The sequence below is a fragment of the Papio anubis genome, chromosome 7 (genome assembly GCF_008728515.1).
Source record: "Papio anubis isolate 15944 chromosome 7, Panubis1.0, whole genome shotgun sequence".
In the NCBI taxonomy this organism is placed as follows: domain Eukaryota; kingdom Metazoa; phylum Chordata; class Mammalia; order Primates; family Cercopithecidae; genus Papio; species Papio anubis.
Window position 1 is genome coordinate 98,922,029 of NC_044982.1, and position 25,822 is coordinate 98,947,850.

Here is a 25,822-nt window from a genome sequence, read left to right on the forward strand (position 1 = left end):
CCCAAAGCCAGACATCGAACCCAAAAATATTACTCTAACCTTCTCCCACACGTTTCTGGGTAAAAACTGGCCATAAATAAATTATCTGACCTACCTTGTTTGCTTGCAGGTCCTAAGACCCCTCCATCCCAGAGAGAGTCCTGCCCCATCCTCAGAAGGAAGGACTGCTGCAGAGAGAGGCCAAGAAGAATCTACATGGACAGGCCTTGCTGGGTTTCCCCACTCAGGTTATTGGCCTTCTGGTCCAATCATATTTCTTTCTTCGGTTTTTTTGGTTTGTTTTTGTTTTGTTTTTTTGAGACTGAGTCTCGCTCTGTTGTCCAGGCTGGAGTGCAGTGGCATGATCTCAGCTAACTGCAACCTCTGCCTCCCAGGTTCAAGTGATTCTCCTGCCTCAGCCTCCAGAGTAGCTGGGATTGCAGGCGCACCACCATGCCCGGCTAATTTTTGTATTTTTAGTAGAGACGGGGTTTTCATTATGTTAGCCAGGCTGGTCTCGAACTCCCGACCTCAAGTGATCCGCCTGCCTCGACCTCCCAAAAGTTCTAGGATTACAGCTGTGAGCCACCGCGCCCGGCCCAAAGTGGGATTTCAACTCTCTACACCAGCTGGACGCGACAGCGGACTCGAGGAGGCGCAGGCGCCGGTGGTCTTGGCTCAAGAATGCAGCAGCCGCGCTGGGCTAATGCGCCTTGGGGTTCCGCCCTGCAGGCGAGGGAAGCAAGGGTTCGCTCAGATTGACCTTTAGGTTTAAGCTAAAGCGCCAGTAACTGACATCCAGGTTTACATGGGGCATCCTGGAGAGGGTCAGCCTCGCAAGCGGCTCTGCTAATCACCCAGCCCCGATTCCGCTAGCGGGTCCCGGTAGGTCTCACGCCTGTAGTTCCTGCAGAGCTGGGCTTTCAGCAGCGCCCACAGAAGCACCGGCCGGGCCCGGCCTCTGGGTCCCGGCTTCGCGGGACACTGGAGGCGTCGGAGGCCCTGGCCCCGCCTCCTCCCCGGCAAGGCCCAATGGGGCGGCGGGCCCGGCAGCCCCGCCCCGGTTGTGTCCGCTCGGCCCGCGCCCGCCAGGCCCAGCGTTAGCCCGCGGCAAGGCAGCTGGGAGGAGCGGCGCGCGCTCTGACCTCTCCCGCCCTGCTCTTTCACTCTCCTGCTTGGGATGGCCGGCTACCTGCGGGTCGTGCGCTCGCTCTGCAGAGCCTCAGGCTCGCGGCCGGCCTGGGCGCCGGCGGCCCTGACAGCCCCCACCTCGCAAGAGCAGACGCGGCGCCACTGTGAGTGCCGCGCGGAGGGTCCAGGCGGGCGCGCGCCCCCAGCTGCGACGTGGCAGCTTCCCAGGCTGGGGCCGGGGAGCGCGTCCAGCCAGCCCGCAGCCAGGGGACGGCGGGGCCGGGCGCACAAAGGGCCGGGGGGCAGCTTCGCTCCGTGCTCCCCCGCCCGGAGCTTCCCGGCCGGGCCAGGCGGTGGGGTGGGGACTTGAGGGACGGTGGCAACTGGTGGCCCGGGCGACGGCCAGTTCTGCCGGGCGGGGGCTCGGGGCTGCCGCGCGCCCCTAGGTATTTCGGGAGGAGGTCCTGAGAGTGTCCGGGACCCGAAGGGTGGCCTGCCCGCCCTGCGCCCCTGGAACGAGACTAGCACCCGCTGGGTGCTGGAACACCCCGCGCGCTCCCCTGGCAAGAGGGAGGGTCGTGGCGCGGCCCCTGCTCAGACAAAGGCTGGGAGGCGGGAGGCATGCACTTCCCCTTCCTTTTCAGCCAGGCGCACGCTGATACCAGGCCCACGTCAGCTATTTTTGGAGCCTTTTACACACAGCTGGAGGAGCGTCCTTTTTAATTTTCCCCTTTTGTTTGGCCGCCCCCACCCCCACCCCTTCGCCTTCATCGCTGCACTTGAGGCTCCATCCTGGGGCCTCTCCTTGACTTGACCTGCCTTGGCAGGCACATGCCCTCCCTGCCTGGCTCACTCGCCGCAGAGATCTGGCAGCCCGCGCAAAATGTCACTTTGCGGAATTGTTCCCACGGCTTCTGGGTACCCTTAGCTCCCTGCTTAGGAGAGAAGACAGTAGTCGGGTCGTAATAAGCAAGACTTAACCCGAGCCTCCGTTACCAACGCAGGCTGCCTTGCCTGGCGTGTGGGCATCGGCCTGTCCCCTCACCCTGGCTACCCAACACAGCTACAAAAGGCAGGGAACAATGTAGGTCCCTTGGCCCTGTCTGATGCCTGTTGTCATGGAAACCCCTATCCTAATCTGGCCAGGAGCCCCTTGCAGTGAGCCAGGAGAGTGAGGAAGAGGGGGTGGGGCCCGCCGGCCCTGGCCTGGCCAGAGGAGGTAATGGTTAACCGGATTGTGGGAGCAGCTGACTAGAGCTGGGGGGTAGGGAGGCTTGGGCCCCAGTCCTGCCTCCCCTCCCAAGGAGAAAGGGGCATGTCTGCTTTTGTACCTCTGGGAATCTGTCTCAGGGATCAGCCCAGCAACTCCCAGGTTCCAAGTGCCCCAGGCCCCTAAGATTCCCATAGAGCACACCACCTTCAGCAAAAATACGGTGGAAGTGAGCTACAATCTTTAATTCTCCCTTCTTTTCTGCCTTGATGGTAAAAAAAGAAACAAAACAACACAAAAAACACAAAACTGGAACACAAAGCCCCTTTTAAGGGTCCTGAATTTGGATGCAGAAAAAGTAGTCAGTTGCGGGTCCTTCTAGAAGTCCCCATGTGGGTTGGTTATGAATGGGGAAATTGCTTGGTTTTTGAGTTGGACATCAGACTATATACAGTTGCGACCATGCCAACTTGTTACCTGGCAACGCAGCTGGAGACAGAATACTTGGCATTCCCCTTGATGACAAGGAAAGAATATTTTTGGGCTAAAAGAGCCCCGTGTCTTTGCTGCCTGGTAATTCCTGCACGCATCTTTTCCTATTTTGCAACGCCACAGGCTTAGCGACTGCTGGTGATGTTTCTGGTAAGTTAGAGCTTGGGGCAGTGGGGGCCAGTTCTGTGAACCGCCCGGTGGGAGAATTACTTATCTAACCTTCCTTTACTCCACTCCTAACCCAGAAATTTCTTAATTCTTGCCCCTTAAGTGTGCAGATCTTTCTGCCATGTCAGATAAGGCCCTAGCTGCCCTGCCAGAGCTGATTTGGGTGGTTGTGTTTAGGCCTAGTAGGTACTGAGGAAAAGCCTCTTTGGAATGGCTGAGGCCTGCTCCCAGATCTTCTGTGTGAAGTTGAGGGCTCTTGGGCTGGTTCCATTCAGGGTATGAGGTGCTGGAAACTGCTCTTGGATTACTGGAAGCTGGAGTCTATGGCCTTCTCTGGGGTTTATACTCTGTAAACCCATGTTAAAAATACCAGCAGATTACAAATATTAGTACACTGTAGGTTGTAAGCTTCTGCAGGGCATGGGGCCCAGTGCTGGTGAGAGATGCCACCTGTGTACATCTGGTGCAGGCTGCTGGTAAGAACTCACTGGCCCCTGTGTGGCAATGCATACCAGATGAGTGAGAGGGGAGGAAGCACATTCAGTGAAACAGAAGATGAGGGCAGGGCAGCCCTGACCACAGATGGCGTTGACTTCAACTTGACCTTTATTTATGTCTTTGACAAAAGTAGTGTACTCCTACTTTGTGCCAGACACCATGCCGGGTGCTGGGGATAGAGCTGGAAATGAAACCAGCAGAGACTCTTTCAAAACCCTTAGGAGCTCGAATTCTGATGTGGGAGGGGGCAGACAGTAAACAAGATAGACGTTGACTAGCGTGATATATGGGTACAAGAGCTAAGGAAGGCCAGGCACTGTGGCTCACACCTGTAATCCTAGCACTTTGGGAGGCTGAGGTGGGAGGATTGCTTGAGGCTGGGAACTCCAGACCAGCCTGGGCAATATAGTGAGACCCCGTCTCTACAAAAATAAAAAATAAAATTAGCCAGGCACAATGGTGCGTGTCTGTAGTCTTAGCTACTCAGAAGGATCACTTGAACCCAGGAGGTCAAGGCTGCAGTGAGGTATGATTGTGCCACTGCACTCTAGCCTGGGTGACAAAGCAAGACCCTGCCTCTGCTCCCCGCAAAAAAGAGAAGAGCTAAGGAGAAAAAGACAAGAAAGGTGTGCACAAAAGTTTGGATAGGGCAGCCAGAAAAGTCCTCACTGAAGGAATCACTGAGGAGGGGAGGAAGCAGGCCATTTTCTGGAAGCAGGGGAAGAGGGACTTGCAGGTGTCAAGGGCATGATGGAGGAGCAGAGGATGGTGTGAAGGCTGGCTCAGCAGGCACCAGGTTGAGTGACGGGATGAGGTTTGGCAGTGGGGTCTGTAGAGGGCTCACAGACCGTTTTTGAGAACGTTGGCTTTTACTTTGCAGGGTTTTGAGAGAAGTGCCGTGATCTGATTTCCGTCTTATCAGGAGCATTCTAGCTTCAGGACCTGGCAAGAGAGGATGATGGCTTGGATCTGGATGGTGGCACTGGGGATGGTGAAGAAGTGGTTGGATTCTGGGTATATTTTAAAGGAAGTGCCAGTAGTGGGGAAAGGTTCCAGTTCAGGAGATTTTACATAACAATCTAGATACCCAGCAGGCACTCACTCATGGCAAGGATGGGCTTGTCTGAGGGTGGCTTCTGGTTTTGGTGGTTTGGATATGGATATGAGAGAAGGGAAGGAATGAAGGATGACACCAAGGAAACTACTAGAGTTTGTTCCAAAATGGCTGTTCTGGCCCAGCGGGGTGGCTCCCAGGACTTTGGGAGGCTGAGGCGGGCGGATCACTTGGGGCCAGCAGCTCGAGACCTTCTTGGCCACCATGGTGAAACCTCGTCTCTACTAAAAATACAAAAATTAGCTGGGTGTGGTGGCGGGTGCCTGTAATCCCAGCTACTCTGGAGGCTGAGGCAGGAGAATTGCTTGAACCTGGGAGGTGGAGGTTGCAGTGAGTCAAGATCATGCCACTGCCCTCCAGCGTGGGCGATGAGTGAGACTCCATCTCAATAAATACATACATACATACATACATAAAATAAATTATACGAAATTGCTGTCCAGCCTTCTTGACCCCCCAGGAATTGGAACCTTTCCCCACTCTCTGATCCTTTGCTGGGACGTGCTGACTGAACAGCCTCTCTATTGAGAGCATGGGTCGGAATGTGGAGGGAGCAGTTATGCCTGGGGCTGGCTGCCTGTGACTGGACCTCTAGCCTCCTGCTGGGAGCAGCAGGAAGCCAGGGATGGGTTTTGAAATCCTTACTTGGTATTGGGTGCTAGGAGCCCCAGACTCGGCCTAATGGGCCTCTGGTGAGTGGTGTAATTCCATCCTGCCCTCTCGCCAAGAGACCAGTGTTTGTGCAATGCATCAGCTGAAGATTCATGGTGGCTGTCACTTCAGAGGTTTTCAGGGAGGCCTAGCTGCTGCTCCATGCATTTCAGGTAGCTTGTCACCACTTGTCTCCCAGAGAAGGGCAGACCATGACTGTATCTCCACCATACAGGCTGAACAGCAGACAGGGGTCTCAAACTCCAGTGCCCTGGGCCACACTGGAGGGCACTTAGCTGTCATGGAATGAAGGGAGAGGCCCTCCTAAGCCCAGCCCATCCTTGCCATGAGTGAGTGCCTGCTGCATATCTAGATTTTTATATAAAATCTCCTGATTTTATTTTGACTGGTTTACATTTTTATTATTTTGGAAAAAAAGTATAAAACTTACCATGTTAATCATTTTTCAGTGTACAGTATTGTTGAGTACATTCACACTGTTGTGCAACCATTACCACCATCCATCACCAGAACTTTGTCACCTTGCAAAACTGAAACTCTCTACCCATTAAACAACACCTCCCCATTTCCGGTCCCCAGTCCCTGGCAACCACCATTTTACTTTCTGTTTCTATGAATTTGACTATTCTAGGTACCTCATGTAAGTAGAATCATATGGTATTTGTCTTTTGTGACTGGTTTGTTTTACGTAGCATAATGCCCCCCAGGTTCATCCACTTTGTAGCAGGTGTCAGAATTTCCCACCTTTTCAAGGCTGAATCATATTCCATTGTAGATACAGTAGTCCCCCTTATCCTTGGAGGATGCATTTCAAGACCCCCAGTGGATACCTGAAACTGCAGAGCCTGTGGATACTGTGTTTTTTCCTATGCATACAGATCTATGATAAAGTTTAATTTATGAATTAGGGACAGTAAGAGATTAGCAATAATACTAGTAATAAAATAGAACAATTATAACAATATAGTATAATGAAAGTTACATGAATGTAGTCTCTCTTAAAGTATCTTATTGTACTGTACTCACCTATTTTTGGACTATGGTTGACTGTGGGTAACTGACACCACAGGTAACTGACGTCATGGAAATAAAACCTTGGATAAGGGGGGACTGTATCACATTGTCTTTATCCATTCATCTGTGATGGACACGTGGGTTGCTTCTCCCTTTTGCCATTGTGAACATTGCTGCTATGAATGTGGGCATACATGTATCTCTTTCAGACCCCGCTTTCAATTTTTTTTGAATGTATATCCAGAAGCAGAATTGCTGGATCATAATAGTAATTCTTTTTCTTTTAGCTGAGGAACACCCATACTGTTTTCCACAGCAGCTGCACCATTTCACATTCCCACCAACTGGGCACAATATTTCCAGTTTCTCCACATCCTTGCCAGCACTTTATTTTCTGTTTTTTTTGTTTTTTTTGTTTGTTTGTTTTTTTCCCCCCAATAGTAGCTATTTTAGTGGTTGTGAGGGGATAGTGGGGTGGTATCTCATTATGGTTTTGATTTGCATTTCCCTAATGATTAGTGATGTTGAGCATCTTTTCATGTGCTTGTTGGCCATTTGTGTATCATCTTTGGACTTGAAATGTCCACTTAAGTCTTTTGTCCATTATATTTATTTATTTCCTGTTACCCAGGCTGGAGTGCAGTGGCGTGATCTCTCTTCACTGCAACCTCCACCTCCTGGGTTCAAGCAGTTCTCCTGCCTCAGCCTCCCAAATAGCTGGGACTACAGGTGTGTGTCACCACACCAGGCTAATTTTTTTTCTATTTTTAGTAGAGACAGAGTTTCACCATTGTGGCCAGGCTGGTCTTGAACTCCTGACCTCAAGTGATCTGCCCACCTCGGCCTCCCAAAGTGTTGGGATTACAGGAGTGAGCCACGGTGCCCAGCCAGTCTTTCGTCCATGTTAACAAGGAGTTATTTGTTTTATTGTTGAGATTTACTGATTTTTAAAACTTGGCCACCAGGTAAGATTTTTTTTAAAAAACTACTACCTGGAACAAGCAGAACAAGTCTCTGCCGGCCTCGGCTCATGTGTTTTAGGCATTTCAGTATCCCAGTGGGGTACTGGATAAGTGCTTAGTTAGCACTTGCCGGTGAGTAAATAAGCAGGTCCCATGGTCCCTGAGGGTTGACACACCAGGTCTTTGATCTTGACCTTGAACTCTCCTAGCCATGCCTGCCTGAAGGCCAACGGTGGAGCCCAGGCTGAGGCTGAAACCTGTAAAACTGGTCCCAAGTGAGTCTCTTCTTAGGGCTCCAGATTATGATAGTTCTTTTTTTTTGTTTTAAAACAAATTTGATTAGCTGTCCTCAAATGAACTCATAGGAGATGCTCCCCAGAACTAAACTAGCTCTACAACAGCTCAGCAGACTTTCCGCAGGTTCTGCAGCTCTTTCCACTCAAGCTTTAGAGAAAAGTGAAAGAATCTTGTAGATTGGGTTCAAAATCCCCATCGCATCTTGGGAAAGGTGGCAGAGCCAGCAGCAGCCAGCCAGCTTTTGTTCTCTAGGGAATGAAACAGTTCAAGGCTGTGTTTGTGTTCTGCTTCCCTACATCTGACCCACAGGTCTTCCAGAGACTGCATTTGGGTCAGGGACCTGGGTTCTATCTTGCCTGTGATGCAGACCACACTCTCTGAGTCTCATTATTCCCCCTAAATGATCTCTAAGATTATTTTTAGATTTAAAAAAAAAAAAAAAAAACACCTCTTTGCATGTCTTTGAAAAGTGAGTTGTTTGAGGTCTGTTAGGCTTTAGTCACTTTTGTTTTAAATGTGCCATGGTGGTTTCTAGGCCTGCTTTTCCAGGTATTCTGTCCCTTGTCAACTTAGCAGTTGTCAGTTCTTCCGACTTCTTTCCTTTCCTTTCCTTTCCCTTCTTCTCTCCTCTCCTCTCCCCTCCCCTCTCCTCTTCTTTTTTCTTTTCTTTTTGATGGAATCTCACTCTGTTGCCCAGGCTGGAGTGTAGTGGCGTGATCTCGGCTCACTGCAACCTCCGCCTCCCGGGTTCAAGTGATTCTCCTGCCTCAGCCTCCCCGGTAGCTGGGATTACAGGCACATGCCACCACGCCCGACTAATTTTTGTATTTTTAGTACAGATGGAGTTTCACCATGTTGGCCAGGCTGGTCTTGAACTCCTTACCTTCAGTGATCCACCTGCCTCAGCCTCCCAAAGTGCTAGGATTACAGGCGTGAGCCATTGCACCCAGCCCCAACCCAGTGTTTCAGATGAGCATTCTCTTCCCTTCATCTGATTTGCTCTGTCTAATCTAGAGTGGAGCTGGAAGACACATCACTACGTTTCTAAGGACTGTGTGTAACACAAGAGTAAGCAGGTTGTAAGTGAGGCTGAGGAGTGCTGCTTTGGGGGGAGGGCACAGCTCTCAGCCATCCTGTTCCGAGCTGGTGAGATTTCCCTGTGACTGAAGTTTTAGTAGATCTTGTTCCCTGCTCTGCAGTTGCTGCTTCTTCCCAGGCTGTGGGCAGAGGAGCAGGCTGGTGCTCCAGTGCCGCTGTCTGCTGGAGGCTGAGGTTCAACAAACCTTGTCCAAAGCAGCTGTACTGATTCATTGTTAGGTGGCTAGTTCCTGAGCTTTCTTTGAAATGCACTTACCATACTGTTGGGTTTTCCTGCAAGTCAGACTCTCCTTCAGTAGCATCTCCTGCTCCCTACCCTCCATTGTCTCCTTGGACCTCTGATCAGCCCCTCATTGAGTCCTTTGATGCTTCTCTGGTAGGACTGACCGACCTGCATCGACTGGGATCAAGGGTTCAGAGTTCCATTCGCAGGTGCTGTAAGCCTGTCCTTCCTGTTGAATAAGATCAGAGTCCTCGTGGCTCTGCTGTTTTCAAGCTCTGTAACCTTGGGCAGTAAGCTGTTAACCTCTCTGAGCCTCAGTTTCCCACATTTAAAATGGAGATAACGGCCAGGTGTGGTGGCTCATGCCTGTAATCCCAGCACTTTGGGAGGCCAAGGCAGGAGGATCACCTGAGGTTAGGAGTTCCAGACCAGCCTGGCCAACATGGCAAAACCCTGTCTCTACTAAAAATACAAAAATTAGCCAGACTTGTTGGCATGTGCCTGTAATCCCAGCTACTCGGGAAGCTGAGACAGGAGAATCGCTTAAACGTGGGAGGCGGGCGGAGGTTGCAGTGAGCCGAGATCGCGCCATTGCATTCCAGCCTGGGCGACAGAGCAAAGACTCTGTCACAAAAAATAAAAATAAAAATAAATAAATAAATAAAATAGAGGTAGTGATACCTCCTTGGGGTTATTTTTGGGATTAAATGGAATCACATTATATAGCATTGGTACCCTGTAAGGCACATAGTAGGCACTCAATACCTGTCTATATACTATTTCCTTTATCACTACAAGTTAGTTAAGGGCTCTTGGGTTACAAGCAACAGACAAAGTGACTGGTTAACTTGGAGAGGATTTTATTATGAGCTACACAGGGTAGCTCATAGAATTGCAGGGAAAACTGTAAAGAACTAAGTCTTGGACAAAAGAAATATCTAGGCATGGGTGTGTAGCCCCAGCTACTAGGGAGGCTGAGGTGCAAAAAATAGCTGGGTGTGGTGGCATGCGCCTGTAGTCCCAGCTACGTGGGAGGCTGTGGTGGGAGCATCACTTGAGGCCAGGAGGTCACTGCTACAGTAAGCTATGATGGCATCAGTGCATTCCAGCCTGATCAACAGAACAGGACCCTGCCAAGAAAGAGAGAGAGAGAGAGAAAGGGAGGACTGAAGGACAGGAAGGAAGGAAGGAAAGAAAAGGAAGGAAGGAAAGAAAGGAAAGGAAGTAAGTGAGGATGGATCCAGGTGCTCTAAACCAGCAGTTACCAAACTTTTTGGCACCAGGGGCCAGTTTCATGGAAGACAGGTTTTCCATGGGTGGCAGAGTGGTGGGCAGCGGGGATGGTTTTGGGATGATTCAGGTGCATTACATTTATTGTGCACTTTATTTCTATTATTATTACATTGTAATATATAATGAAAAAATTATACAGCTCACCATAATGTACAATCGGGGGGAGCCCTGAGCTTGTTTTCCTGCAACTAGACAGTCCCATCTGGAGGTGCTGAGAGACAGTGACATCATCACGCATTAGATTCTCATAAGGAGCACGCAACCTAGATCCCTTGCGTGCGCAGTTCCCAGGCATGAGCTCAGGTGGTAGTGCTCACTCGCCTGCTGCTCTCCTGCTGTGTGGCCCAGTTCCTAACAGTCCATGTACCTGCATTACAGGCTGTGGCCTGGTCTGCTGACCTCTCTCCAGAGCCCACGGTACTAGTCCATGGCCTGGGAGTTGGGGGCCCCTGCTCTAAGCAGTCAGGGAGCTGATTTGCAGATGGGGGAGTGGACGCTGGGCAATTGGAGCCCTGGCTTTCTGCCACCGTCTCCTGGTGAAGGGCGGGCCTGGCTGGGAGGAGAGGGCGCCCCACTTCAGCCTCCCCAGGGGCATGATGCACTATGTGTCCCCGCTTCTAGATGCTGACAAAAGGATCAAGGTGGCAAAGCCTGTGGTGGAGATGGATGGTGATGAGATGACCCGTATTATCTGGCAGTTCATCAAGGAGAAGGTAGTGCCCCGTCCCGAAGTGGGTGGCTCTCCAGGTGGGCTGGCCAGGGGGTGTTCTGTCCCACAGGGCCTTCTGGACTGCAGGTCCCTAGGACTCCCCCGTTGTCCTGGTTGGGCAGCAGCAGCAGTTTCTCCCCGTCTGTCTACCCTTCTTTCACATCTGGTCCGCTAATCGTTCGGAAGTCGTCAGGCGGGGGCCTGTCCCCAGCAGTCTGTGTTGTGCTGGTGCCAAATCCCACACGTTGTGTCAACTTTGAGCAGCTTCAAGGTTAATCCTGTATCATTTCCGTCTTGATCCCCTGCACTTTACCTCACTTCTTGAAAAGGAGTGAAAGGGGAACAGGGCTGGTGTGCAGGGCAGTGCCCCGGCCTGCAGCTGTGGTGAGCCGCCCTGGCAAAGGGGTCCCAGTGTGGCTACTTGGCGTCTCCAAAGTTGCCGTGGTCTGTGTATGTCCAGGAGAGCGTGCAGTCCTTGTGAAGGCGCGCCACACTGTGTGTGCGTTCATGGGACACAGGTTGAGAACTGCCACTTCCGATTGTCAGATCTCAAAGCACTTGAGGAGAGGAGGAGACCAGTTGTATGGAGAAATCTAGATGTACTTGGGGTTGGGGTTTGGCTGAGTCGGTGGGCTGTGTGAGGCGGGCGGGCAGATAGGCACAATGGGGGAAGAACCCTCCAAAAGGCTGCGGCCTGGCCTGCCAACCTCTCTCCAGAGCCCCAGCCTCTGCCAGCGCTGGCCAGGCCCCACTGAGAAATGGCTGGCTCCAGCTTTCTGCTGCGCCCCTCCACTCATCCCTGTTCTGACTGTCTCCTGCTGTGGCCTGCAGACTTCCTATGCTGCCCTTTGTTGTCGTGTCCCTGAATCGCTGGGGTGACGCCTTGCTCTGGCCCTCTATCCCCAGCTCATCCTGCCCCACGTGGACATCCAGCTAAAGTATTTTGACCTCGGGCTCCCAAACCGTGACCAGACCGATGACCAGGTCACCATTGACTCTGCATTGGCCACCCAGAAGTACAGTGTGGCTGTCAAGTGTGCCACCATCACCCCTGATGAGGCCCGTGTGGAAGGTGCGAGGGTGTGGAGGTGGGCGGGCCAGGGAGGGTCACAGGCTTCTCCCACCTGCCTCTCCAGACTTGGGGTGGGGCAGTTGGCCATGTCACTCATCTCAGGACTGGGAGGTTGGGAGGCTCCAGAGCTGGGGCTTTCCTGAGGCCAACTGCACCTGAGGCTAGTCTCCCTGTGTGTGCCTGGTGGACAGTGGGGCCTCAGAGGTCACTGTTGATGAGGCTGGGGCAGGCATGGGAAAGGGGCTGGCCTCAGGTTCCACGGTTAGGGCACAGCAGAGCTGAGGACAGAATCCACGTCTTCCATCTCCCAGGACAGTGGTGTTTCTGCTGCACTCTATGGCTCTGACAGTGGTAGGTGTCATTGGTGACAGGGCTGAGGAGGAGGAAGGTAATGCTGATGTGGTCACAGTAATGATGGCTTCTTTGGGCAGCAGTCCATTCTGGCGTGGACAATCTTGCAGGCAGGTTTGCAGAGAGATTGTGCAGAGGAGTGCTGTGTGTAAGGCCTATGTCCTTCAGAGCCTCAGCAGCCTCTGGGGAACATCGCTATTGCCCTCCTGCTGCTGGCTTGGCCTTGCAGGTCTGCCCCTGTTCCCATGGTCATGCAGGATCACTGAGAAGTGCCCCCCCCCCAGGCCTGGACTGGCTTCTGGTCCTTGGCTGCTGGGGCCGCTCTCGAGGGTTCCATGAAGTGACAGCAGTGTGTGAGCAGAGAGGCCAGGTTTGGATAATTTGAGAAAGGATGGTTGAGGAGTTTTCTGAGCTCTCTCTTCCTACTTTCCACAGTCGGAGGGAGCGGGCGGGAAGCACTCAAGATACATCTGCAAACTCCCCAGGCCTGCCCCTGTCCTGCAGGTCATGCCTGACCCACAGCACTGGGATCATTTGAGTGCTGAGCTCTTCATTTCACCTGAACCCTGGGAGTTATGTATCCCCATTTATGGACAAGGCAGGAGAGGGTCACAGCCTTAGGAACTGGGGCGGCGTTGGGGCCAGGACCGGAGCATGCGGAGTGGGCAGTGTGTTGTCAGGCTTCGTCAGACAAGCCCTTCTCCCGGACTGTACTCCCTCCATGTGTGACGTGGGAATCATAATGGCCAACAGAGCACTTAGCATGGACCGGGCACCGTTCTAGGCCCTTTACACACGAGCTCATTTAGTCCTTACGACAACACTTAGGCTAGGTATTTTTCCAGTAATTTTCTTTTACAGCTTCAGTTGAGTCACTTTTGTAAGCCTCACCATTAAAATTGGCAGACTTGGCTCACGCCTGTAATCCCAGCACTTTGGGAGGCTGAGGCAGGCAGATCACCTGAGGTTGGGAGGTCGAGACCAGCCTGACCAACATGGAGAAACCCCGTCTCCACTAAAAATACAAAATTAGTTGGGTGTGGTGGCACATGCCTATAATCCCAGCTACTCGGGAGGCTGAGGCAGGAGAACTGCTTGAACCCAGGAGGCGAAGGTTGTGGTGAGCCGAGATCGCGCCATTGCGCTCCGGCGTGGGCAATAAGAGCAAAACTCCGTCTCAAAAAAAAAAAAATTGGCAGACTCCAGAGCCCACACATTTGCACTCTAGACTCCACTGCCTCCCTCGTGAAGAATTTTAGGACCGCCGTCTGGCTGTGTTGTTGCTTGGGGTTCAAATTCTGGTTGAAAGGTGGCGGCTGCAGTGGGACCACTTTATCTCTGTCCTCACAGAGTTCAAGCTGAAGAAGATGTGGAAAAGTCCCAATGGAACTATCCGGAACATCCTGGGGGGGACTGTCTTCCGGGAGCCCATCATCTGCAAAAACATCCCACGCCTCGTCCCTGGCTGGACCAAGCCCATCACCATTGGCAGGCACGCCCATGGCGACCAGGTAGGCCAGGGTGGGAGAGGGGATCCACTGACCTGGGTACCCCCCGACTGGAGCTCCTGGCCTAGCCATTCTCTTGTCTCTGCAGTACAAGGCCACAGACTTTGTGGCAGACCGGGCTGGCACGTTCAAAATGGTCTTCACCCCGAAAGATGGCAGCGGTGTCAAGGAGTGGGAAGTGTACAACTTCCCCGCAGGCGGTGTGGGCATGGGCATGTACAACACCGATGAGGTAAGGCTGGCTCCGGCATCCTGGGCCCCTCCTCTCCCAGCTTATCTCTTCATCTCTGTCTCGTGGTTTTCCTTTCTTCTGTGATGGCCTCATTCTTAGGCCACAAAGAGGCAGAAATGGCCACCAGGGCTGGGCATGGTGGCTCACACTTGTAATCCCAGCACTTTGGGAGGCCGAGGCAGGAGGATTGCTTGAGGCCAGAAGCTTGAGACCAGCCTGGGCAACAGTGAGACCCCATCTCTTGGAAAAAAAAAAAAAAAAAAGAAGAAGAAGAAAGAAAAGAAAAGAAAAGAAGTGGCCACAAACAGCTCCAGGCGTACTCCTGCCTGCTTGGCTACCCTATCAGAAGAGAATGCCTCTTTACCCTCAGTTCCAGCTCAAATGCCAGGTTGAGTCACATGACCACCTCTGAGCCAATCATAGAGGCCCGGGGGAGAAGGGCTTCTGATTGGATAAGCCCAGGGACACACTGTCAACCCCAGCGCTAGGCCTGGGAATTAGCCCTGCCCAGCCACTAGTCTAAGAACTGGGGAAAAGGCGGTGCTTTTCAAAGCAAAGTTGAGGGGCCCCTTGCTCCTGGGAAGTTGAGAGGGAGAGGCTGGGCCAGCAGAAACATCCTGTTCACTGCACGGAGGCTGGTGTTAAACAGTCGTGTGGGCCGCGGGGCACCGTTCCTGGGAGGTGGGAGGTTGCTGGCAATCTCCAGGCTAGGGCACCACGCCAGGGCCCTGTCTCTCCCGCTGCAGTCCATCTCGGGTTTCGCGCACAGCTGCTTCCAGTATGCCATCCAGAAGAAATGGCCGCTGTACATGAGCACCAAGAACACCATACTGAAAGCCTACGATGGGCGTTTCAAGGACATCTTCCAGGAGATCTTTGACAAGTAAAGCCTCATCCATGTACTCCGTGGCCTTTCTTCCCTTCCCCCCACGCTGTTCCCATCCTATACCCTGGGGAGGTCACTATTAGAATGCATTTGGCTCAGCTCCGAGGCTCAGGGAGGGATCCCCAGCCTGTCAGCCTTCTGCCCTCTCCCCATAACAGACCTTTTTACTCCCAGGCACTATAAGACCGACTTCGACAAGAATAAGATCTGGTATGAGCACCGGCTCATTGATGACATGGTGGCTCAGGTCCTCAAGTCTTCGGGCGGCTTTGTGTGGGCCTGCAAGAACTATGACGGAGATGTGCAGTCAGACATCCTGGCCCAGGGTATGCTGGGAGGATGCTGCTCCCTGTGGGGGTGGACTATTGGTCTTCTCTGGCTGGAGGGATTTTCAGACCCTTTTGGTAGAAAACTCTAGTGGAGCAGCAGGAGTCATTGCAGGGTCCTCTGTGGACAGCAGGGTGGCAAGAGCTCCCTGGCATCTGAGTGAGAGAGGATCACAAATTAGGTTTGGACTGGTGTATTACTGAGGCTGCTCTTAGAGAGAAAGGAGGGCACAGGAATTCCAGGGCTAGGTTGTCAGCCCTAGGTTGCTCCAGTCCATGATGGAGCCTCATGACTCTGATTCCAGTAGGAAAATGGGATCAAGCAGGACTGGAGGTTCTTTAAACTACAGCGAATGCTTTTTGCATAGTGAACCCAATGGATGGAAGAGAATGTCGGGGAAGCCTGCAAACCCCCAAGCCCTAGGGTGTCCTAAAAGACAAATCAGATTGCAGTAAAAAGTATAGGTGATGAGGTCAGGAGTTTGAGACCAGCGTGGCCAACATGGCGAAACCCCGTCTCTCCTAAAAATGCAAAAAAGTCAGCCGGGCGTGGAGGCAGGCATGGTGGCAGGCACCTGTAATCCCAGCTACTTGAGAGGCTGAGGCAGGAGAATCTCTTGAACCCCAGAGGCAGAGGTTGCAGTGAGCCGAGATTGCGCCATTGCACTCCAGCCTGGGCGACAAGGGTGAAACTCCGTCTTCAAAAAAAAAAAAAAAAAAAAAAAAGGGAGACCGTTAGAGAAGAACAGCAAGAAATGGGCCAATTGTGTTGGGAACAAGAGCAGGAAAGGTGGTAGGCATGGGAAATAGGCAGGACATAGAGAGTGAAAGAGAAACCTAAGTTTGCCAGGGCAGCTCCTGGTAAGGGGAAAAGGGAAGCCCGGGACCGGTTCTGATGAAAAGCAGAGTCTTGTTACTTTGTGTAAACCTTTGGCTTTACTTTGGAAAGTTCAGTGGGGATCCTCTCACCAGAACAATTCCCATGTAGGATAGAAGGATGAAACGCCGTGGCAGATGAGGCAGAGGCGTGAAAATTAACCTTAAGTGTCTAAGGAATGGTGTGAAGATGCAGGTAAAATGGAGAAGGGATTGCTCACAGCCAAAATTCTTAGAATTCATAGACAAAGCATTTTCCTGTAGATGTTGTCCATGTTTTCTTTCTTCAATCCTTATTTTGGTGTCATGGGGGTGCCTTCGAAGCCCTGGAGCCCTTGACAATAGGAAAGTTTGCTGGAGTTGACATGTGGATTTGGGAACATTCGGAAATTAATCAAAAAGCTTGAAAGTGGCCTAAGAGAGCAGCTGCAAAAGTGATTGTCGGGAAATAGCTGACCACAGCTTTATTGTTTTGCTTGAATGTGCCTCCAGGTCACGAGCCAGGCTGGATGGCAGACTGTGGGGGACCACAGGACTCTGTGGGGTCTTGGGCCCTATGGGCCACAGGCTGTGGGGTGCCTGGAGCTGGTGACACAGATGGATGTTAATGTGCTGCTGATAGCCACCCTCTAGTGCCCTCCAGCCCTGTGCTGGGCCTTGGAGACCCACAGCAGGGTGGAGAGGCCTGGAACAGTCCCTGTCCTCCCAGTTGCAGTTGGGGGAGGCTGAGTAGAGCCACAAACTGTGACAGCTACAATATTGGGTTATAGAGGGCAGCAGGGCTCAGCTGGGTGGCCCCAGGAGAGGCGAGGCCCTGAGAGAAAGGCTTTCTACCCTCCAGGCTTTGGCTCTCTTGGCCTGATGACATCTGTCCTGGTCTGCCCTGATGGGAAGACGATTGAGGCTGAGGCTGCTCATGGGACCGTCACCCGCCACTATCGGGAGCACCAGAAGGTGAGTGCAGGGCATGGGGCCTCACAATGCCCCTCTACCTCTAGCCCACTGGGCTAAGGGCTGGAAGGATGAGCCTGACCCGCCAGTCCCCAGGGGTGGGCAGCTGTATCTGGGCAGCCTCCTCGCTAGCTGGCTCGGCTCTTGATCCCCTGCGACCCCCATCCCCAGGGCCGGCCCACCAGCACCAACCCCATCGCCAGCATCTTTGCCTGGACACGTGGCCTGGAGCACCGAGGGAAACTGGATGGGAACCAGGACCTCATCAGGTGAGCATGGAGGGAAAGGCCGGAGCTGCTCAGGACAGGCTCTGGGTCCTGCCCTTGCACAGATGCGGTCTCATTCTGCCCCATCCCCCGTAGGTTTGCCCAGACGCTGGAGAAGGTGTGCGTGGAGACGGTGGAGAGCGGAGCCATGACCAAGGACCTGGCGGGCTGCATTCATGGCCTCAGCAAGTGCGTGGCCTGGGGTGGTGGGCAGACCCTGGGGCCAGGTGGGAGGAAGCCAGGGAACCCTTCCTAAAGTTCCCCTCATGAGTCAGCTTAGCTGCCAGGGGGCCTGGGGCAGGACATATCCATAGCCCCAAGAGATTGCTCAGGCCAGCCTCTGCAGACCAGGCCTAGTGAGTTCCTCCCCATCCCTGAAGCTGGCTGCTCAGAGCTCCTTCTGACCCTGCCCATGCCCCTCTCCCAGCTTCTCTCAGGAGAGCAGTTACCTGGAAAGACAGACCCTACTGGTGCCTGCCAAATCGCTGTGGCCTCATGGCAGTGGCCTATAGCTGGCCTCTGGCCTATAGCCTGGGTGGCAGGAGATGGCTGTTCTGATGCCCAAGCTCAGGCTGTTCCCTGGAAGGGCCTGGAGCCGCCCCTGATGTGAGTGGTGCTCTCTCTGCAGTGTGAAGCTGAACGAGCACTTCCTGAACACCACGGACTTCCTCGACACCATCAAGAGCAACCTGGACAGAGCCCTGGGCAGGCAGTAGAGGGAGGCGCCACCCATGGCTGCAGTGGGCCAGGGCCGAGCCGGCGGGTCCTCCTGAGCACGGCAGAGGGTGAGCCTCACAGCCCCTCTCTGGAGGCCTTTCTAGGGGATTTTTTGTAAGCGAGATGTTTTTAAAAGCATATGTGTGTTTCCCCTCCTGGTGACGTGAGGCAGGAGCAGTGTGTTTTACCTCAGCCAGTCAGTATGTTTTGCATACTGTAATTTATATTGCCCTTGGAACACATGGTGCCATATTTAGCTACTAAAAAGCTCTTCACAAAACTGTCTGCTGTGTTTGTCCCTGAGGGGAGGAGGTAGTGGGACCCTGAGGCAGAGGCCCTGCTAGAGCTGGCAGGTTCCCCTGGGGCAGAGGCCCTGCTAGAGCTGGCAGGTTCCCCTGGGGCAGACCAGAGCACCTCAGGAAGGGGCTGCCACCGCGGGGAGGGGACCAGGCAGCCCTGGGATCCCGCATTCCACAGGGGCCCCCTGCGGAGCTCTCGGACACTCAGGGCACAGGCCTGTGGGTTCCCTGGAAATTTCTACCATGATCCAGTTTCTGTGTCCAGTTCTGCATTCTGAGAGTCAAGCAGTCCCTGATAGGTTGTCATTGATTGTTTTCTTCGTTGGTTTTAACCTTCTAAACATCTCCAGACCACTTTCTTAGCCTTTCTCTAGGTACTAAAAACAGGTCCTACCCACACCTGCCTCACACTTCTCCTTTCCAAGGCTGACTGAGTTTGGCAGGGCTTGGGTGTGGGTGAACGAGGGCCCCGCATTGTCTAGGCCAGCGGTTCCCAGGCTTGGGTTCACTTCACCATGCATTGGCAAAACTAGAAAAGTAAGCTTGTGAAAAATTGCTCTCAGCCAAGCATAGTGGTGCACGCCTATAATCCCAGTACTTTGGGAGACTGAGGTGAGTGGATCACTTGAGGCCAGGAGTTCGAGACGAGCCTGGCCAACATGGTGAAACCCCATCTCTACTCAAAATACAAAAATTAGCTGGGCATGGTGATGCGCACCTGTAGTCCCAGCTACTCGGGAGGCTGAGGCAGGAAAATGGCTTGAACCTGGGAGGCAGAAGTTGCAGTGAGTCGAGATGGCACCACTGCACTCCAGCCTGGGTGACAGAGCAAGACTGTCAAAAACAAACAAAAATTGCTCTATGCAAGTTCTTTAGCCCCATGTAAAAAGGAAAAATAAAAGTTGCTCTAAAGCTACATATAATCAAAAGGACTGTCTGCTGCATAGTAAGTTCTGCAAAGCTTCTACTTTTTGGTGTTAAAATGTCCTGGAGAAGAGTTGTATAATCTTTATAAAGTCCTGGCCAGGTGTGGTGGCTCATGCCTACAGTCCCAGCACTTTGGGAGGCCGGGAGTTTGAGGCTGTAGTGAGCTATGATTGCACCTGAGTAGAGTGAGACCCCATCTCTCAAAATCCCATCTTACAAAGTCCCTTTCCTAAATACTAGGGGGACTCCTATGGCTCCTGAAACCTGACCATTGCTGTAGACCGAGTGGCCTTGGAAGGGCTCTAGCCCTCCACCCACGCTGGTGACCCCCCGCTTCCTCTTCCTGAGTAATGCCCTGAAACTCTCAGGGCTGTAAGAAGAAATGTGGACTGCTGGCTCCAGCAGGCCCAGCCCCTGGGAAGAAGCTCAAGGTTTCCTGCCTCTTCTTGCCTGTCATCAGCACAGGGCTGGCAGCTCTGCTGAATGCAGCCTCCGAAGCCCAGCCTGGCATCGGGAGCTGGCTTCTTTCCTGAAGCCATGTGGGTGGGTAGGGAGGGGAAGCAGCTTTTCTCTACAAGTGCTGGGAATGCAGGGCTTGACTCTTTTGGGCCTGGGGCAGTGGCTGTAGGCGCCTGGCCCTGCAGGTGGCCATTCCAGTGCAGAGGATGGTCTCAGCCTCCCCTGGGCCGCCCCTGGAGAGTGCAGCCCTGCTGTGTGGGGCTGGGAAGTTTTGCTGAGAGTTCCTACTAGGGGTGAGGGCCAGGTCCCCAAGAGCTGGGGAAAGAAGCATTTGCAGTCACCTCACTAAAGAATATTCATTTATTTATAATTATTGCTAAGTAAACTTCTCTTTTAAACAGGAACATAAAAACACAGTAGGGCTTTGCACAAGTGGAATCTCTAAACAGTTGGTTTGTATACATGTCAAAATAAGTTAGAATGGAATTTGTCCAGGAGTTTCCAAGTCACCCGAGAGGCTGTGCACCTCTTTTGAGAAGTGTAGGGAGGGGTGCAGACAGGAGCCTTGCCGAGACCACCCCCCAGCTCAAACTGTGAGTTGTGCTGTTTCCTCCTCCTAGCTTTGCCCAGGTCCAAGGCACAGGGCAGGGGGCGTTCAAGTATCGAACCTCACAGAGGGCCAGTGCTGACAGTGGGGCTGGGGGAGGGAAAGGAGAGCCCCACCCCGGGGGCCAGACCTTCTCCCTTCAGTTTCCAAGACCAAGGCCACTGCACTGGCAGGTGGGAGGAGGAGGAGGAGGTACAGGGTTCTTTTTGGTACCAGGGGAGAAAGACGTTGTAGGAAGAGGTAGTTGCAGGGGATGATGCCTTCTGCTCAGCAGGAGAAAATGTCTTGTGCAGTGACGGGGTCACTGCCACCTGAGGGTCATCATGGCGGGCACCTGGGAGGTTGTGGGGCCTTGGGGTCTGGGAGCCACACTTGGGCCACCTTGTCCATCCTCAGTCCTGATCACAGTCACCCTGAGGCCTGGCTTGGTCCTTCACTTAAGGATCCAGCCTTGGGGGTGGCTGGGCTGCAGATTGGTTCCTCCCACCCGAGGCTGTTCCCCTCTCCGGGTTTCTAGGCTGAAGTTAGTGGCTTCATCTGTGCCTTTGGGGACGACTCCTGCTTGCCACTCCCCACTGAGGCCTCAGGAGGCAAGTGGGTGGGGGTCCGGGTGCCCTAGAGTTCCTGAATGTGATATTTCACTGCCCTGGGCCTGTCGTCTCTGGTTCCAGGGGCAGGAGCTGGCGTGGGAACAGAGGGGAAGAGAGCAGGCGAGCGAGAGAGCTAGCTCTTGGCTGAGCAGAGTCAGCAGCCCTGACAGCCGAGGATGGGACATGGGATGGAACAAATCAGCAACTGCAGGAGCCAGGCAGGGGTGGAGGGCTTTCCAGCTCTGCTTTCTCCTGCCTCCCACCCCAGCCTGCTGAGGTTGCTGCCAGCGGCTGCACCTCCAGGGCCAGTGTGACAGTCCCCATGGAGCCCCGGTCCTGCCCGGCCAGGCTGCTTGGGGTGGGTGGGTAGGAAGGAAGCACGCACAGCACACGAGGAAGCTTATGCTTGGAAAAAGAAAATGCATCTCCATCAGAAAAGGTCATAGGTGACACACAGTTGGAAAGAAAAAAATAAGTTACCTTCAGAAGACCCCCTTTGCTCAAAAAAACCCTTGATTTCCCTCTGTGGGCTTCACTTTCCTTTTTTAAATACGTTGCTCTTTCCGGGGAGCTGCTGACTTGTGGTTATCCCCGTCGCAAGGTGGACACTGAGGAATAAGAAATGACTGCGGTCCCCCTCCCCCGCAGGTGGTCCTGGGCCTTCCCCAAGGACAACCCTTCTTGGTCCCCCGTGGTGCCCTCATTCCGCCCTGCTCTGCCCCATGCTTCTGGTTTTTGTTAGTGTGTGCCCGACGCAGGGCCTGTCCTGGCTTTGTTCCTGGTGGGGGCCCCCTGGTGAGGCGTTCCAGCTAGGGCCGAAGTGGATGACGTGTTGCAATCCACTTTAGGGACACCCGCTTCCAGGAAGGGATGTAGGACAGGGGTCTTCTGGGGGCTGGGCTCCCCCCAGCTGTCCTGCAGGCCAGGGCCAGGGCCACGTGCATGCCTGGCTTGAAGAGCACGTGGGAGACCCCGGGAGGTAGAAGGCAGAGTGCCCTGCCTGGCAGTCCGTCGACAGGGCAGGGAAGGGGGCCTGGACAAGGGAGGGGTGGGCAGTACTGGCCAGAAGGGAGCTCAGACATCTTTAGAGGCAGGAGTTGGCCGTGACAAAGACATGGCTCAAGTGGTCTGTTCTTCCAGTGTCAGGACCCCTGAAGAGCTCTGCTGGGCCTGGAGAGACCCTGAGGGCCTGTGCCCTTGTGACCTGTCCCCAGTGGCCCCACTTCTCCCACCCCCATGGAAGCAGGCCAGGGAGACTCAGATCTGGGCCTCGTGTTCTCCTTCCCTTGCTGGGATGCCTGGGCCTGTGCTGGCTCACAGCCGGGGCCAGTAGTACAGTCTCCATTTGGTCTAAAGGTCCCTAGTGGTGCAAATGACTTGGGGAGGGAGGGCTCAGAACAGTGGGGCAGTAGCTTGTTTCTTGGCTGCAGGAGGTGCAGCCTGCAGCCCATGGGTCTCACCCCCATTCCCTGGCCCCCCTGGTCCCCATTGGGGGTGGCCCAGCTTGTGCTATAGCACATTGTAGTAGGCCATCTCTTTCATGGCCTGTTCAGTGAGGACACTGGCCTCGGCGCTGCTGTCCACGCTCGCATAGCTGTAGGCGTTCTCCTCAAAGTCTTCCATCTCCTGCTGGCCGTCGAGCTCAGAAGGGTCAGTGCCTGTCAGCTCCATCATGGGGTCTGTAAGAGAGGGGCACAGTCAGACCTGGCTACTGTCTCATGGGAGGAGCCAGTCACCCCCATGCAGGAAGCTGATGGCCTTTCTAAAGAGAGGGCTTCACAGTCACAGCCTCCAGGAGCCTCCGCTGCCTCTCAGCCTTCCCACCCTCGGACGCCTCAGGGTCCTGTGGCTTCTAGCTGGGTCACCAGACCTAGGCCGTAAAGCTGAGTGTGGGGGAGTGGGTGCTATCAGTGAGGGCCCTTGTGAGAACTGCAGGCCTGGCCTTGAAGTCTTCTTTGGGTCATTCCTCTATTGACCCGTCAGAGTCACTAAGCCCTACTTATTCCTTCTCTGCAATGTTTCTCGTTGGCCATGGGAAGCTGCCTGCACATCACCTTTGCAACACTTATTAGCACCTGCTGCATGCCAGCCACTTCACAGGCCTCGCCTCATCCAACAGTCACAACAACCCCATTTAGCAGCTCAACAGGCTGAGGTTTAGAGAGGTGAATCAACTTGCCAAAGGTCACCCAGCACATGCTGTTGTTCTGAGCCACTGTGCTGCTCTGCCTCAAAATGCTGGAGGGTGCTGTTCCTCCTTTGGCCTCCTGCCAGCATCTGTGCTTTTCTATCGGTTCTAGCCATTGGTATCCTTGGGCCTGGCTTTCCAAGGGACAGACAAACACTCAGGGTAGGTTCATAAAGATATGTCAGGCAAAAACTCTGAAGAGGCCCCTTGGAATTTTGTAATTATAAAGCTCTTACAGGGGAAGCCCAGGGTACGATCTGGGGGAACTGGGAGGCTGGCAGGGGCTGTGGCTGGCCCCCAAAGTACATCTGGCCCTGTCTGCTGAGATGTGTGTGTGTGGGGGAAACAGACCCCAGGCTGGGGGCAGCCCTAGCAGGTCTAAGGCAGGCTTTGTCAGCCTTGGCACTTAGGGCCATAATTCTTTTGTTGTGGGGCTGTCCTATGCATTGTAGGATGTTTAACAGCATCCCTGGCCTCTACCCATGAGATGCCAGTAGCATCACCCCAGTTGTGACAACCATAAATGTCTCCAAACACGGCCAAATGTCACCTGGAAGACATACTCATGCTCAGTTGAGAACCACTGGTCTAAGGGTAATCCCATCCCTTGCCAATTAGTGGTTCAGGAATAGGCATGTGACCCAATCCTGTTGAGAAGGTCATGAGGAAAGGCCTGCTAGTAAGTTCTTAGCACCTTCTCATTGATGTCAGAGAGCTAAGGGGAGCAGGCTGTTACTCTTCCACTGGATGTGAACAAGGAAGCACACACCCTGACGGCCACTGGCAGCCATCTTGTGACCATGAGGATATTTGCAGCTAATGCTGTGGACAGAGGAAGCCTCACTCTGCTGTCACTGTTGGCGAGCTGAATCAGCCAGCTCTGAAGAGGGCCTAGACTTTGAGACATTTCTTTTCTTTCTACTTTTGACAAGGTCTTGCTCTTTTGCCAAGGCTGGAGTGCGGTGGTGCAATCACAGCTCACTGCAGCCTCACCTCAAAGCAATCCTCCCAACTCAGCCTTCCAAGTAGCTGGGATGATAGGTGTGTGCTACCACACCTGGCCTTGAGCCATTTCTTAATTTCCTTATTGTTTAGGCCAGTCTGACTGGGCATCTGTTATGTGTGCCTGTAGCATCTAACGCACTGTGAGTCTGCCGGACTTTACAAAACAAGGTCACCTGTCCCATATCTTATAGATTTGGGCTGTTTCTTCCCTCAGTCCTAGTGCCACACCCTCATGTTACATAGCTGGTTTTAAAAACAAGCTAAATAAAGCACCTTGGGAAAATTTCTACCTGTGGGTCTCTGTACGCCATCCCCATTTTGTTTATCAAGTCTATTGGTCCTGTCCTGTGGGCCCCAGAGAATAGTCTGTAGCATTTTTTATAAGGACATTGATCCACCTCCCCAAATGACACAGCCCCATAGTTACGAGATTATTCTGTCTAGAATGTATGCTGCCTGCCTTCTGCATACGCATCAAGCCTGGGCTTCCCAGACCAAGGCTGTATGTGGGAGGTGGGGACCTGGAGGCCAGTCGTTCCAGGGCCAATCGCTTCATTCTGTCATCTGGTACAGCCAGGGAATAGAGCAATTCTAAGCATCCCTGGTGACTGAGCTCATATAGAAAGAGGTTGTACCTTCACCACCCCTAGGAACAAGGTGTACAGGGATTGTCTTTTTAAAAAATCTTGTTTACAGGGGGCGGGGTTTTTGGTAAAAACTGGAAAACCTGCTAAACAAATTCTTTTTTTTTTTTTTGAGTCAAATTCTCGCTCTGTCATCCAGGCTGGAGTGCAGTGGCACAATCTCAGCTCACTGCAACCTCCGCCTCCCAGGTTCAAGCAATTCTCCTGCCTCAGCCTCCTGAGTAGCTGGGATTACAGGCATGCGCCAACATACCCAGCTAATTTTTGTATTTTTAGTAGAGACGGGGTTTCATCATGTTAGCCAGGCTGGTCTCGAACTCCCAACCTCAGGTGATCTGCCCACCTTGGCCTCCCAAAGTGTTGGGATTACAGGCATGAGCCAGTACACCCAGCCTAACAAATTCTAAAAGAGCTGTAACACTGACAGTCTCTTCATGGTCCCGGTTATTTCCAAAAGGGCATGGTCTGCTCTGCTTCCTTCTGGTGGGTTCGCAACAGGACAGACCCACGGGAACACAGCTGTCAAAATCTACTGCACATGGAGTCACCCAGAGTGCTTTACAAAAATCCTGATCCCAGGCCACATTCCAGATCACTTACATTTGAACCTCAGGTCCAAAGTCAGGCATCAGCATTTAAAACATTCCTCAGGTGACTCCCAACATGCAGCTGATTTGCCAGCCAGCCCTCTGGAGTCTGGATCAAAGGTTCTCAATGTGAGGTCCCTGAACCAGCGGCCCTTTTGCTAAGAACCGGGAACTTGTGGGAAAGGCAGTGTCTCACACCCCACCCCAGACCTACTGAATCAGAAACTCTAGGGGTGGGGCCAGCACTTTGTTTCAACAAGCCCTCCAGGAGACTCTGAGGCAGTAGTCTGGTCCAATGTGTCTCAAGCTTGACTGTGCAACATATGGCCCAGAGATCTTTTTGAAGTGCAGAGTCTGATTCAGCAGGTGTGGGTGGAGCTGAGAGGCCAGCAAGATCCCAGGTGGGGCCGACGCTGCTCATCCTCCTACCACATTTTGAGTAGCAAGGAGCTACCAAGAGCAGCCGACGGG

At 53.2% G+C, this 25,822-nt stretch overlaps 2 protein-coding genes and 1 non-coding gene across 8 annotated transcripts in view; 1 reads left to right on the top strand and 2 right to left on the bottom strand.

Moving 5' to 3' along the window:
- Nucleotides 1-995: 995 nt before the first annotated feature.
- Nucleotides 996-18,325, top strand: IDH2 (isocitrate dehydrogenase (NADP(+)) 2). 3 transcript variants are annotated; one of them, XM_009210929.2, is made up of 11 exons: nucleotides 996-1,274; nucleotides 10,773-10,864; nucleotides 11,767-11,932; nucleotides 13,634-13,794; nucleotides 13,880-14,023; nucleotides 14,770-14,906; nucleotides 15,084-15,235; nucleotides 16,953-17,065; nucleotides 17,234-17,331; nucleotides 17,425-17,517; nucleotides 17,957-18,325. In XM_009210929.2, exons 1-11 carry the CDS (start codon nucleotides 1,160-1,162, stop codon nucleotides 18,042-18,044), a joined length of 1,359 nt encoding a protein of 452 aa, XP_009209193.1. In that variant the 5' UTR covers nucleotides 996-1,159; the 3' UTR covers nucleotides 18,045-18,325. The 3 variants fall into 3 exon arrangements, with proteins under 3 accessions (XP_009209193.1, XP_009209195.1, XP_031524205.1); XM_031668345.1 differs by lacking the exon at nucleotides 996-1,274 and adding an exon at nucleotides 2,012-2,962; XM_009210931.2 differs by lacking the exons at nucleotides 10,773-10,864; nucleotides 11,767-11,932 and having other exon boundaries at nucleotides 1,052-1,274.
- An 832-nt stretch (nucleotides 18,326-19,157) lies between these two features.
- The window catches only part of ZNF710 (zinc finger protein 710), an 80,883-nt gene continuing 74,218 nt past the window's right edge, over nucleotides 19,158-25,822 (bottom strand). For 3 of the 4 annotated variants that reach the window (XM_031668344.1, XM_009210926.4, XM_031668343.1), the window contains exon 5: nucleotides 19,158-22,606. In XM_031668344.1, the coding sequence (XP_031524204.1) occupies nucleotides 22,437-22,606 (170 nt within the window). In that variant the 3' untranslated portion in view covers nucleotides 19,158-22,436. The remainder of the gene's footprint in view (nucleotides 22,607-25,822) is intronic. The other variant, XM_021940855.2, reaches the window with a different exon arrangement.
- LOC116276061 lies at nucleotides 25,125-25,187 on the bottom strand. The gene has a single exon (XR_004185508.1). It is a non-coding gene; the product is annotated as a U7 small nuclear RNA (small nuclear RNA).

What these genes read in the sequence shown, in the direction of transcription:
- IDH2 (XM_009210929.2), top strand. Translation starts at nt 1,160, where the DNA reads ATGGCCGGCTACCTGCGGGTCGTGCGCTCGCTCTGCAGAGCCTCAGGC. An exon ending in GTCAGACATCCTGGCCCAGG is followed by an intron (nt 15,236 to 16,952) that starts GTATGCTGGGAG and finishes TCTACCCTCCAG; the next exon opens with GCTTTGGCTCTCTTGGCCTG. An exon ending in GGGAACCAGGACCTCATCAG is followed by an intron (nt 17,332 to 17,424) that starts GTGAGCATGGAG and finishes CATCCCCCGTAG; the next exon opens with GTTTGCCCAGACGCTGGAGA.